Source organism: Falco biarmicus, chromosome 8, assembly GCF_023638135.1.
Source record: "Falco biarmicus isolate bFalBia1 chromosome 8, bFalBia1.pri, whole genome shotgun sequence".
Classification (NCBI taxonomy): domain Eukaryota; kingdom Metazoa; phylum Chordata; class Aves; order Falconiformes; family Falconidae; genus Falco; species Falco biarmicus.
In genome coordinates this window covers 52,353,999-52,369,251 of record NC_079295.1, presented here as the reverse complement: position 1 = coordinate 52,369,251, position 15,253 = coordinate 52,353,999, and the positions used below count along the sequence as shown (strand labels likewise).

The 15,253-nt window shown below is 37.1% G+C and overlaps 1 protein-coding gene across 2 annotated transcripts in view; it reads left to right on the top strand.

Annotated features, from left to right (window-relative positions):
- GABRG2 (gamma-aminobutyric acid type A receptor subunit gamma2) overlaps window positions 1-15,253 on the top strand; it is a 69,016-nt gene that overhangs the window by 14,367 nt on the left and 39,396 nt on the right. For both annotated transcript variants that reach the window (XM_056349870.1, XM_056349869.1), the window contains exons 2-4: window positions 9,164-9,312; window positions 10,947-11,014; window positions 12,041-12,261. In XM_056349870.1, the coding sequence (XP_056205845.1) occupies window positions 9,164-9,312; window positions 10,947-11,014; window positions 12,041-12,261 (438 nt within the window). The remainder of the gene's footprint in view (window positions 1-9,163; window positions 9,313-10,946; window positions 11,015-12,040; window positions 12,262-15,253) is intronic.

The following is a 15,253-nucleotide window of genomic DNA, read 5'->3' as shown; positions in this document are numbered from 1 at the left end:
TATTCCAAAACATTTATTATAGTGGGGCATGAACAGGAAAGGAAGATGTAGCAGCTTTGCATCAGTATTTATCTTGGAAGGAACACTTGTGAACTGTGGCCTGTAGCCCTGCAACACAACATCGGCATTGCTAATGGCAGGCCATAATATTTGCACTGAACTTGCTAGGCCTCAGGACAGAGGTGGTCAGGCCTGCTGGGTCTGAACTTCTCTCGACCTGCCCAGAGCTTTGTTTTACTTAATTTCTTCAGTTGCCACAGCAATTTCTGTAATTGGCCAGGTATCCATGGCTAATCTGTGTGACTTTTTGCGTGGTACAACCATAGTTTTATACACACAATAGCAACAAGCAGTGACTCCATGAAGAATGGCTTATTTACATAGCTATGTAGTGTGGAGAAATACAATCTTAGTATGACAGCAGAAGCCTTGAGAAGTGGACATTGGACACGGAGGGGCATAGGCACGGGGTGATATTGCCATTGAATTACTTTGCCCGGGTGCATGTTACAGCAGAGGTGCTGACGATCCTTATCTAGAAGCTAGGATGTTAATGTGCCCTGCAGAGTTAAGGAGTCCCTCACATGAAACCATCCTGGTAGTACCAACCACCGAGGAAAGTCCATCAGAATTTCACAAGAAAACCAACACAGGCCATTTCATCAAAATAAATAAATTCTGTAGGGGAAATTCAGGCACACTTGTTGACAGTTTTTCTACTCAGCTGACACAGAGACATTAGCTTGCCACTTACATTCTTAATGTATCACACATCTACCCTGTTATCAGAGCTAAATTCCACATCCACCCCTGCACAGTCTGTTTTATGAGCATGAGTGCAAACAGTGTCTTGCATGATTTAACTTGGTTTATGTGGGAACACATGGGTTACTATTGGTTACCATGCATTAAAAATGAAGTTAAAACAGAAGCATTGTTTTTAAAAAAAAACAGCAAAAAATAGTTTAATTTCTACCATTTGCTTACACTCATTTTGTGAATGAGTTAGCTTCATGATGAGTTAATTAAAGACATGCATATCAAGCAACTATTTGCTGTTCATTCAGCTTCAAGACACATTTCTATGTAATAAACATTTCAGTAATGGTATTTCCATGATCTAAAAGAATGAAGAATTAAGAATATACTTAGAAAAAACCGCTACTGGTTTAAAAATTATTTTTGACTGACTCCCTAGTTATTCAGGGTTTAACTGACCCATTTTGTTTACCAGAGATACAGGTTATAACATTGCTGGTAAGTGCGATGGAAGTGTGATTCCCAGCAATGCAACATCATTTCCTAAGGCATGGTTATTGATCGTTTCTTTCTCCATAATTAGATGGTTTACAAGACACAGATAATAAGGCACATTTATGTGCCTATTTATGTTGTAAAAATGGTTTACACTTACATGCAGAGATGATATAATTTGGCTTGGCATAGCAAGTAGGACACTAGGCCTTTAACTGTGGTAGGCATTCAATGTTCCTGATTCCCAGCCCAACACTGGGAACACCACCTGATAATGTTTTGCTGTGTACTAAGACATAGAAGATGAGAATGAAAACATTTCCTGACAGATTTCATTCTAATGAGGATTTATATTGAGCTCAACTCGAATTTTAAAGCTCACACCTGTAGACCAAAAAAATCTATTCTAAACCTCAAAAATATGTTCAGGAGGGTTACTCAATAAACAAAATGCTAACATTTCTAGCACCTCACTTGTTTGTTTATAAACATTGACAGATAGTGATGTGAAGTTGACTATATCATGAATGATCGGTTCCAGAAGTGACTTCCTTCTGGGTGAAAATGCCATGCTGACAAAACATAGAAAAAGGTTGTGCAAGTATTCTGAAAAGCCATGAATATGAGTGCTTCATAGGGTATTACAGAACAAGAATCTTTATGCTTTCATTTTTCAAATCTAATGGAGCAATAGGATTGGTTTTTTAGAGCTAATGTTGTTTAAATAGAAGGCTGGAGGGCATCCATGTTTCCCTAATCTTACTCACTGAGAACAGAATTAAGCTTTTTGCTCCTCTTGTTAATTTATAGTGAGATTTTAGAGCAATCTTTTCTAAAAGCGATGTACGTTATTGGGGAAGAGAGATTACATATAGTGTTAACAGATGACAATTACATGCAATAAAATACAGCCAGAAAAAATGAAGAGAGTTCACACTAAAAAAGACCTAGTCGGATTGCATTTCAGTAATGGCCATTAACTTAACTCCATCTCTTGAGCTCTCCTAGCTATAGCAGAAAGTTGCAGGAGCTGAATAATAGCAACAGGCAAAAATGATTCCCCAAGTGCCTTAGATTTCACACGCAGAGATGCATAGAACAGTTTTAAAAGAAATGAAAGAAAGAGGAGAAAAGCAGATGGAAGGGGAGAGGAAGGTAAACCAAAAAATAAAACTGAAGTTCACCTAATTTCGTTATACCTTTTTACAACTAGATATAGCTAGATAATTTAAAATAAAGTAGAAAATTAACTCTAACTAACCCCATGATGCAGAAGAATATCTGAATCTATTTCTCTCTTTTATTTCTAATCCTTTCCTTCTCTTGCCACTAAAATGAATAGCCATAACAATAGTAAAAAGAGATACGTAATTATATAACTTCCAGTAAACAAAATGTAAGAAAACATATTTATACAAAGTTCCAGCTCAAAAAAAAAAAAAAAAAAAAAAAAAAATTGAAATAATCATCTTAAGTTATGGAGGCTTATCTGAATCATCTGATCACATTTTAGACTCCTCCAGAGTTCTCAGAAGTATAAATGCTTCACTTCAAGCTCAGGCTGTTCAAAGTGAATGATGTGTGCTTGTTGCTATAATTACCTCTCTTGTTCCATACTGGCTATACAAGTTTGTTTCATCCCTCTACATTTTCCTGTCCTCCCTGGGGGTAGCATAGATTTCCTCTCTCTGCCCACAAGTTTTATACTGTGGTATAACACAGTTTTTGTCAACTGCATTGGTCTTTTCTCATAGATCTGAAGATGGAAATCCTTTATTTAACCAACGTGCCTGAACTTTCTGCTGGAGAAACAGATTCTAGACTAGGTGCAACATTTCAGCTTTTGGTTCTTTGCCAGGACTGCTAACGCTGGTCCCTGTTTGTGGTAAATTTGGTGACAATTGGCCATGAGCCCATTTTATTGTTCCTGGAAATATTTAAAAAGGGACAATAATCCTCATGCTCACTCATGACTTGAAACCAATCAATTGTGCAATGCAAAATCTGCACTGCGATTTTTCAGTACAGTGAACTAGAAAACACAGTAAATACTATAAACTGGTTTTATTGAAAACACTCTCAATAAATGCACTCCAAAGGGCTTTTTTAAAAAGAGTTTTCACAAACTTACAGAAAGGAAATAAAAAACAAGTTAAATTTTTAATTTTCAACCTTTCTGTGTAAACACTTGCTGTAGCCACATTCATCTGAATCTGCAAATATGGAAAATAGATGCTCTAACTATAACTACAAAGGGCTAAAATTTATGAAGTAATAATGTGCAGCCACTGTGAGTGCACGTCTTGGGGAAGGTGTAGAATGGCTGTAGGATAAACCAGTTTGCTATGATTGAAAGTTTTATGGCGACAAATACAAAAAAATAATTGCCATGTAATATTTTAGAAGGCTGTGAAGAGGTTTAAGAATTGGAATGCTTTACTCAAAATGGCTGACAAGTACCAGCGAGGAGACTGAGAGCTGCTCAATGACTAGCAGAAGGCTTGTAAAATCCACAGCATGATACTTAGCTGCTGTGTTGCTGCGTATCATCCTGTTCAGTGGAAAACAGCGTAAATATTCACAGGAATCTAGCCAGTCTTTAAATCTCATTGTAGGCATTGTTTTCAGAAATGACTGTTTGATTACTGCCAATCTAGGACTTTCATGTGCTATAATGACTGAAAAGTAATCAGCTGGGAGTACTCGTTTGTGCTACTCTAGTAATTTCTGGGTTTAGAATACCCATTTTGAGACTTGTGTGCTCAGTCCCTATGCCATCTTAGTGTTTCGGCTGATTTTTTTGACAAATAAACTTAAGTGTTTAATTAGGGTTAAACTAATTAGTTGTTGGCTATTCAGTGCCGCTACAGGTCTTTTTCTTCAGGCACTTTGTGGCTACTCAGATTCTGCTTATAAACAGCAATGTAATAACAAGCAGATTCCAGGAGGGTTAATGGACTTTTGTGTGAAGTTTCTTAATAGAACACATGGAAATAGTTAAAAATAATTCTCTACGTAGAAAAGTTAAAGGACTGAGCCACAGCAAGTACAAAATGGTATATCTTATTTAAAATCATAGGAATTATAGAGATTTTGACCAGCTAAATATATGACCTCACATTTGAATGTTGAAAGACTGAGCAGTCCTGGTAGATTTTTGCATCAAAGAGTATAATTTCCCTTCTACTACTTGTAAAAAGTTGTGAAAATCATGTCCCTGTGGATTACAAAATTTTTGAAAGAGATATCCTATGTGAGTTATTGCTCACTAATGAAATAAGATGTGCACAATCTGTCCCTCAGCTTAGACTGAAAAATTTTTGCTGCTGTCCGTGATTTTAAATAATGTACAGTGTATCTTTAACAACATATGGTAGTGTCTTTGCAAGAAATGTGATGTATGATTCTTCTGGAAATTACATTAGAGTGTCTCTGATATAGATCTCACAGAACAGCAGAGATCATCAAAACTTATAATGCTGACTTTCTGTTAAAAATTAACAAACACAGTAGTTTGAAATGGATAATCCATGCTTTATTTAAACAAAATTTAAACAAAAGGACTTGAAAGGATACTAATGTAAGACAGCTAAATAACATTAATATAATTATTTGTTAAATGTTACTAAAGTTACGGTTATTTTTACATAGGTATCAATCTTACTTTCATGGAAGCCAAAACAAAAAAGAAATTATAAATCACACTGAATCTATTAAAAACAGGAATGGATTCCCAAACTGTAATGTGGACTTCCATGGTTTTGGACTGCTAAGAGAATAGTGCATTGCTACATTAATGAAACCTGTAACTAATGGGCTTTGCTGTGTCTTCTGGACAAGGTTCAGAAAAAAAATTATTTTCCTAACACATCAATGATTCCTCAGCAGAGATATCCTCTTGGCCTGATTGAACTAATCTTCTGCTGTTTCAATATGTTTCAACATATTTCTAGAATAGAAATAACGCCTTTACATTAGGGAGTCTGTAAAAGAGGCTATGCCAATGAAATAGGGTATCTTTCATTAGTACTTCATCCTTTGCTTGAACCCAGTTTAACCTGTAGGCTTAACTACTTTACTTAACTACTAAAAAGTAGGCACCTTTGCCCACAGAAGTTACCCTTGCTCCGTCAATGATTATATGTTGCCCAGATGGTATTGCAAAAAACTTAATGGATGATGCACCAGCAAAGATCTGGAGAATCTGGTCCTGAACATTTGGTTTGTGTAATCTCAGTTTGTGCTAAAGTGACACTTCACCAATGGGCGCTCAAAACAGATATATAAACGTTGTAAATTGAGTAACAACTTTTTAAAAGCAGAATTAGGATTTGTATGTGTATTTCATAGTGAGAAAGATAAGAAACATGAGTTAAAACTCTTTTTAGCCCTTGCTGTGGTAAAAACCACATTCGCAGAATGAGGTTTGTATGTAATTGTAGAGTGAGATGCCAATTCATGGATCTTTACAGATTTTTTCAAAAAAACCTTTCAAAATATGACTCAATCTTGTGCTGTCATTCCCCTCAAATACTTGTGTAGCCTAAATTATTGCACTTTCTGACCTAAATTAGTAAACGCTTATTAGTCTGTAGAGATTTCTGCCCTCTATCTGCTTTGTGAACATGTATTTCAAGTAATTTGACACCTACAAAGAGCCCCCCCAGATGTTAAGCACACTCATGTTTGTTATATATATATATATATATATATATATTAAAAAAAATATATATATGTAAGTAATTACAACCATAGTCACCTAATTCAGGCTTAGCTGGCAAATTGAGGAGGGATTGGACCACATGTCCTTCAAAAGTGCTTTCTGACTTTAATTACTATATGACTTGAAGTTTCACATTTGGGTTCTGACCTTCTTAAGCCACCTCTTTTTGAAATAGGGAACCAGGATTTATATAGAGCAATTTTGCAGACATCTTGGAATGGCATTGCCAGAAGTGGGAATATTTCACACAATGAGATTTTGTATCAGTATCTGAAACATTGACTTTCAAAAAATTATACTGTAATCTGCAAATAGGTAAATATATGTTTCTTTGCATACCTGCATTCCTAGATTTGAAAAATTCTAGCAGTCATAAAAATAAAACCAGACTTTAATGTGCATTTGGGTATAATCTGGACTTTATTGAATTTGTTCTGGACAGTAAAAGCACTTGGAAAATGTAGGCCATATAATCAGAAGGACTGGTCTGAAAGTCTTGAGGAGATGAAAAGGGCTTTGTCATTATAACTTTCATTAGCATTAATGGAAATTAAAGCAGCTAAAACCCTGCTTATCTAGATAAAGATGCACCTCTGATTGTTCAGACTTGTGTGCAGTTTTACACAGACAGACATTTAGACAATTGGATACCCATGCTAACTTATGATCCGCTTGGAATTTGGATAAAAGCTGGAATTCAGAGCCCTTTTTCCCTAGTTACGTTGGCTATGTTCCCCCTCTATCACACTAATCTCATAAAGCATTTGCTGTTTTTTAAGATTTGGAGCACCAAAATGACTTACAATGGCAGATAAGCAAACAAATAGCTATTTCTTTCCTACAAATAATTAGCAAGAAGAAATGGAAGTTTTACTGACTGTGGGTTGCTGTTCAATAAGGTTGTTTGAGATTTGAGACAAGTGCTATACAAATGTAATTTTTTATCTTCTAATCTTGCACTATCCAGCACATCGGACTCTACTAACTAGCTGCTTGACTTCTGAAGCTTTCTTATTAGATGAGTATTCAGGAACACATTGTCTTTGTGAAAGAATGCATTTGATTTACTTTTTTTTCCCCATTCAGAAAAAACTATTCTTTCCAGAGAATGGATGTTTAATTTGTTATAAAACAGAAGTATGGCTTTTTATACTGAAATCTAGCCTTTTTCATTCACTTTGCACAGACTGAAAACATAAAATCTAGTACCTTCTGTTTGCAAAGACTTTATTTAGAAGGATTTCCTTTCCTGCAGGAGGGAAAACCTTGCTTCAGTTACATTCCCTTGAATTACAATTAGATCTTTGAACTCCAGACAGCTGAATAAACAGATTTCCCCCACCAATTTAATTATCCTGGCCTGTCAGTACCAGCAGAATACTATATAGCACATGGCCAATTAAAACTCCGCTTCTGATTGCCTCTAAAACACTACAAGTTCAGGCCTGTGTAGCCAGAGGAAGGAGGTCAGATTGCCTATTCCCAATCTGGGAAGCTGAAGCTCCCAGAGGCATATCAATGGCACAGGATGGGTTACGTGGTACCTGGAGGCTGCAGTCAGTGGTACTCAGTATATGTAACGAAGGCACAGATTAATCTAGCTTCACTAGAAGCTTCCAGGCTCAGTTCAATGCTATGCAAGACTGGCTGTCTTGTGCGTGCTGTGTATTCCTAGTTGTTACAGCCCTATGCGCAGCCTCAGGCTGCTTCAAATTTCACTGTACCTTCAGCATCTCCTCAGAAGCAGAGCCTTATACAGAGGCACAGATGTGCCATGGCTCTTTCCTTGTAGGCTGTGCCATGGGCAAGAAAGGAGCTAAAGCCTCATTCATATTTCAGTTATATTTGTACAGTTGGCTTACAGCTCCCAAATGCCCAGCATGGGAAAGCCTTCAGGCCGTCCACTCTAGGTAGGTCTAAGCAGGATGCAGCAGGACAGCACTGTAGGGAGGAGTGGGCCAGACCTCATAGAGCGAAGATCTCTGTTAACAGAATGGCACTCTGAGACTAGTCATCCCCTCAGTATTGCACCCATGGCCATGGTCAGCTGCATCTGCTTTCAGTCTTGCCTGCCAATCATGAGTTCCAGCCCCCACGGGAATCTAATTCTCTCTGTTCTTTCCCATTTCTGTACAGATTCTAGCTGAAACAGGAAAAAAGTTACTTTTTCTGCTTTGTACCCATGTGTATACAAACTCCACCCACTGGCTGAAGACATTTGTAGTATTATTAGGTTTTTCACATCCATCAGAATTCAAACTTTGTCACAGAAGCAGGTCAAGAAAGAAGGGCACTGGCATATTATGGAGAAAACTTATAGTTACTTAGCACTACTTAGATGATTACCACTGACATTCTGAAATTAATCTGATTTCATTCTGATGACATTCTGAAGTGAATCTGATGATGTCATATTCTAAAATAGTTTCTATGTTCTTCTCTAGAACTGGAGGCACAGATTCTGAGAAAACAGAACATTATTAAGGCTAGTCTATACATTTCTTATTCCTATCTTGCCCTTTATACTGTGCCAAACAGGTTGAATTATACTAGATCTGTCATACTACCCAGCAGCAGAAAGAAAACTGGTAGACAGACTTTATATCCTCTCTGGGTTTTGGTTAGCAAAAGTGGAAATGAAAACCATTGGCAAAAAAATGTGCTGAACTTTCTAAATGTACAATAAGCTCAAGTTCATCAGAGTGGAGAAAAGCTGTGTGACTGCTTGTTTGAATGACTCTAATTATTGGTCTTGTCAGTAATGTCTTGCATCAAAACTGTTCTTTCAAAGAGAAGTAACGCAACAACACTGTGTACATACTAAGTGATATTTTGGTGGAGAGTTACATAAGCTAAGTGACAATTAGATTTGTTTCGTAGCAGGTCCCACCTGAGTCAGTGAGAAGAAAAAGTAGGTATGCCAAAGGTGATAAGCGTTGATGTTCTTTTGAATAGACAGAATATGATCTCAACTGTGCTAAAAGGAAATGTTGCTGAAGTGAACTGTAACCTCAACTGTTATGTGACATCTTTGTTGTGAGTGTCCTTTCATAAAGCAAGCAATTTTTCAATGTTTTGTACAGTACTGTTAAAACCTGATTTATGTGTGTATTATCTCCAAAAAGATTGCCTACAAACTCATGTTTTTCAAAGCTTTCCATTTCTTCATTTTTATATCTTTAACAGTTCCACCCAAAAGGGAGATGATGATTATGAAGATTACACATCAAATAAGACTTGGGTTTTGACTCCCAAAGTCCATGAGAGTGATGTCACTCTTATTTTAAATGGCCTGCTGGAAGGATATGACAACAAGTTGAGACCTGACATAGGAGGTATGTTGAGTTTCTTTGCAGACCACTTTTTATTGAGCAGTGTAGAGAAAGAATTTTCATTCCATATTATGCTACACAGGAAGGAGAATCCATTCACAATAGTTATTAAAACAAAATCAATGTAGTAAAACATCAGTTTCAGGAAAAGTCGTTGTGATTTTAGAAGCTGACATAAATTAAGATTGCTAAATCTATCCTCAGACATCTTATAAGACTGTTGTGATTTGCTGAATCAGACTGCTTGTAATGCACCTGCATAGAAAGTGTGGAATTTAACTTCTGGGAAATAGAAAAGCAAGTTTTTATCTTATTTTTATATCTCAGAATCACAAATAACATATTGGAAAGGAAGATCAAAATGAGAATAACGCAGCCTAGTCCTGGCATGATGCGATGAACACAGACAGAGCCTCTAAAAGCAGCAGGTCTGCATTGACTGATGCAGCAGGGGCCCTCACTTGCACAGCAGGGCAAGAAGTGACTGGGGAATGCGATACAGAGGAAGCGGTCCACGAAAGATAACTGCAGCCGAGTAAGGCCAACTTCCCTAGATTTCCCCCACAGCCAAAATAAGTAGATAGAACAAAGCCTGCACTTCTCATGGCAGTCTCATTTGACTTTTGCAGGGATCTTCCCCTCCACCGATTACTGAGGCAGCTCAAAGAGAGAAATCTCCCTGCGTTGCTGCAAGTCAGTTTGAGAAGGCACTATGTGTGCACAGAACAGGCAGGCAATACCTCTGTAGAAGAGGATACAGTAGTAATAAGATTACAGAAATACACAAAGAGAATTCATGGATGTGGCAGGCAGAGGAAAGCAGAGAGCAGCAAGGTTAATGAAGGAAGCTGTTTCAAACAAGTTTGTAGAGGTTTATAAACTAAGGATTTTTTCACAGTGAGGGATGAGTATTTAACCTTCGATGTATGTATATAGTGTAAATTAGCAGAGGAATTTGTCTTACTCTCCCAGTCCAAGACTTTAGAGAACAGAGAGGAATTAAGCCTTCATAAAGGCACCCGGGAAAAAAACAATCATGTTTTAGTCAAGGTGTATAAGAATAATAAAGCTACAATTGAGTAATTTCGAAGTAAATTAATCTAACAACTGTTTTTCATTCATGTTTTAGAGCCCTGAGTATTATTTTTCACTTTGGGCTCATGAAATTGTTACTTACCTACAGCCATCTCTGCAGGCAACAGCAGTCATGTTGCATTCGGCATTATAATGTAAAATGAGTGATGCAAGAAAGACATCATAAGAATATGTAAGGATATGTTTGCTTTCATTGATAGTGTTTTGTTAGGTGTGTTGTTGTGACCTGACACAAAATATACATACTCTCAGTCAGATATGACTCAGTCTAAGGTAAGGACACTGGGTTTAGTATTTGTTCTCATAGTATAAGTGAAATCACTCTGATAGAATAAAAGATATAAAATTTGTCTCAGACTGTTTCTAATTAATTTCAAACTGGAGGCATCATTCAAATTTATATTTGTTGTATATACACATTTAAATGTGAGGCAAACATAGCTACACAAAAGAGATACTATAATAATCTTTTGCTTGTGTTTGACTTTTATGTAGTTGATTTTGACCTTCACTCATGTTTCTGATTCTTGTTTCTCTTACAGTTAAACCGACGGTAATTCACACTGACATGTATGTAAATAGCATTGGGCCTGTGAATGCTATCAATATGGTAGGTAAATGGTTGCCAATTTTCCTATAATGTTCACTTTGTTATAAAGCCTCCTTCATGACATTACAAAGTTTCCATTAGTTTTAATGTTGTCAAAACATCAATGTTTTAATGTGATATACCTATATTATTTTTAAAATCTATTATTATTATTATTTTATTATTATTATTACGGATGTGAGGATTATATGAACTATGAATCTCTACAAGACAGGGAAACTGAGCTATATGCTGAAAAGAATGTAATAATAATACTTTTAATATATCCTCACACTTCTATGCGCTCTACTTCCAAGCACTTTCTGACAGTTTAACTCCTGTAAAACTGAGTTTCCAGGTTGATACAAAATAAGGAAAGCCATCTACCAGTGACATTGCCACTCTTGCCACCAAGATATAAAAAGAAAAAAGCCTAAATCCTCTCTCCTCTCTCTTTCCAGAGTTCTTACAGGAAAAATTAATTATAACTTTATACAGGCGAGGGAAAGTGATCTAGCCTTAGCACAATGTCTACTTCATTCCTGTGGTTTTCATGTGTAGAAAATGTCATATTGCTCTTTTCCATTCAACATTTCCCTTTGCACCTTCTGGCTGCCCAGTGGTGCCAGGGAAAGTGTGACTTCACCACTACTGATATTAACTGGGGGGCACAGGCAATTAAGGCACTCAAGAAGTCAGCTCAAATTTTTCCTCTCCTAGATCCAAGAGAATAAGCCAGTGTTCTCTGACCTGATCAGGTGTGGGTTGAGGTGCAGGGACATGGAATTAGAAAGGTGTATATAACACTCAACTGCATCTTAGTTGTACTTGTTAATGGGCAGTGGGAAAATAACAGAATAAATTGTTTTTAAACAATAATATTTGGTAAACCATGCCCTTAAAAATTGTTTTTATGAGTTCTAGTATCACCTTTTGTAGTTCTTTTTTTTTTCTTTTTTTTTGGTATGAAATTAAGTAAAGCATATCAGGACTTGCGTGAAATGCTCAGTGCTATGTTTTCATCAGTATTTCTGGTTAACACAACAGGAATATACAATTGATATATTTTTCGCTCAAACGTGGTATGACAGACGTCTGAAGTTCAACAGCACTATAAAAGTGCTCAGATTAAACAGCAACATGGTTGGGAAGATCTGGATACCAGACACATTTTTCCGTAATTCCAAGAAAGCTGATGCTCATTGGATAACAACTCCTAACAGGATGCTCAGGATCTGGAATGACGGCAGAGTGTTGTACACATTGAGGTATTTATACCTGACTTTAATTTCAGTTTCTCTAGGGAAAGCCAAAGAGAAAGGCCCTGTGAATTTAGGTAATTTGATATTAACCTGAAGGAAAAAACATTGTTTTTTCCTATTTACTTATGCATACAACCCTGAAAAAGGGAAATATTTAGAATGTCTGCATGCAATTTATTTTATATAGAAACAGTAAAGAGTTTTTCATTCTTGCTATAGATTGTACTATCTCACTCCACAACAGTCATGTTCCTATGCTAAAATGAATATAAGCATTGTTATAGTAATTAATCTTCATTTTCAGGTACGTTGTATTGTTTGCCACTGGTTTGGTCTATATTACCTTTTACCTTTTTACTGGGTTAAACTGACTAATTCAAAATATCCTTGAATTAAGTAGACGGTATAAAAAGAGGTATAAAAATATTATATACCCCCAAGGCTGCTTTTTCTGAATTGATTACAATTTAGCTAGGTGAAGCTCCACCCTGCAAAAGCATTTCCTTCTTCAAATATCTTATGAAAATAAGATTTATCGTCACAGCGTTGGTCATTTAAAGTTTACTCCAAAACCTACAGATAAGCCCTGTTCCACTAAAACCTTCATGAATCTGAACTTGATATGCTCATCTCCAGATTTCTTAGCCACATGTATAGCTTTTCTTTTGAGTGCCTTTAAAGAGTACCTTTAAAAACTATCTTTTCAATAATTAAGTTATGCATATACCTATATTTAAGTGTAACATATGCAGTATCTAACAACTCAAATATCATATTCCCTATGACCATGATACTTCCTAAATGTGAAAATCCTAAGTGCATTTTTGTTTTACCTTTTCTTACATGTAATATAGTATTTGCTTCTATGTAAAATGTAAAGACAATATTTGTTCAAGAGACTTTATCATTTAAAATGAGAGTACAGAATCCAAGATATTTGATATAAGACCATCTGAGTTTTTGACTGCATTTTTCCAGTGTTTTTTTCACTTTTTTTTTTTACTGGGTGCCAAAAATAAAGTTTTGAAAAAAAGTATACTCATTATAATTTTAATGAATAGATCTGAAGATTTGGTTAAGACAGTCTTTTAATGTTGCAACTGTCTGAAAGACAAAAATAAGTTTTATTTCACAGTTATTTTACATTCATTACATATTGCATCACCAGAAGAGATAACAGAATGATCAGAATTAAAATACAGTGCAAATCAAAGTCAGTCTGATACAGAAGATCCTCGGTCCACTTTTGAAATGCTAAATTTGGACTTAGCTACAGTACTGTGTCTTTGGATTTCATTACCTTTCACTTCCAACCCCTCAGTTTCTTTCATTAGAAAGAGATATATCTGCTAGAATTTAGAAACAGTTATCTGTTATTAACTTATACCTAGTAGTTCTAGTGAGCCACAGCAAGCACCAGTAAGGATTCCACCTACATTAATCCAGAAGTGGAATTTGATAGTATCATCACGGATCTGGGATTCTGTCTTGAAGAGAAGATGGCTTTGGAAAAGCCGCTTTATTTTCTCAATCACCTCCCCCCAGGCTCAAGAACAGTCCATCCTGACCAGCAGGAATTTATGTAAAGTTATCAGGAAGACTGGATGGATCAGCACAAAGCTCCTCACAAAACTCAAATGTGAAAAGAAAATGTACTAGAGGTGGAAGCAGGGGCAAGTGACCCAGGAGGAATACAGAGATACTGTCCCAGCACTCAGGGACAGGGTTAGAAAAGCCAAAGTTTGTCTGGAGTCAGATTTGACTAAGGACGTGAAAGCAAGAGGGGTTTCTACACTTATACCTTCAGCAAAAGGAAGACCAGTGAAAATGTGGGTGCAATGCTTCACATGAATGGGGACCTTGTCACAAAGGACAGCGAAAATGCCAAGGTACACAATGCCTTCTCTGCCTCAGTCTTTACTGGTAAACCCCTGCCTTCAGCAATCCCATGCCCCTGAGATCAGTATGAAAGTGGAGCAAGGAAGGAGGATCAGGTATGGGCTAAAACAGTTGACATTAAGGTGGATTAAATGTACCTGAACTGGCAGGCTCAAAGTTTTGGGAGCAGTGGCATGAAGGCCAACTGAGAAGCAGTCACTAGTGATGTACTCCCCAGTTTTGTACCGGGCCAAATAATTTACATCTTCACATCTTCGTTTAAGACCTGGACAATAGGACAGAGTGCACCCTCAGCACGTCTGCACATAATACATAACTGGGAAGAGTGAGTGGTATATCATAGGCTTGTGCTGTCTCTCAGAGGGACTGCAACATGCTGGAGAAATGGGCCAACAGGAATCTCATGGAGTTCAACAAAGGAAAATGTTGTTCTGAGCCAGGGGAGGAATAACCCCATGCAGCAGTACAGGGTACAGGTTGATCAGGTGAAAAGCACCTTGCAGAAAAAGATCTGGGATCCTGGTGAAGCAAAGGCAAGCAGTGTCCTGGACTGCATTAGGAAGACCGTTGCCAGCATGTCAATGGAGATGATCCTTCTGCTCTGCCCAGCGCTAGTGAGACACATCTGGAGTGCTGGGTCCAGTGTGAGGCTACACGGTACAAAAGGGATATTCACTTACTGGAGCGAGTGCAGTGAAGGCCCAATAAAATGCTGAAGGGCTGGGAGCATCTGATGTGCTGGGAGAGGCTGGGACTATCCAGCTTAGAGAAGAGAAGGCTCAGGAGATCTTATCAAAGTGGATAATGTGGGTGGGGGTAAAGAAGGCAGGGGTTGGAAGGTAAAGAAGGCAGAGACATAATCTCACTGGTATCCAGTGACAGGACAGGAGGCAATGGGCACAAACTGAAGTACAGGAAATTCTGTTTAAATATAAGAAGAAACTTTTTTTACTGTGAGAATGGTCAAGGAGTAGAAGAGATTGCCCAGAAAACTCCACACTTGGAGATGTTCAGAGCCTGGATCATGCTTTGTGTTGAGGAATGAAATCTACTCAATTTCACAAGAGAAAACAAATAAAAACCAGCAGTAAATCTGAGC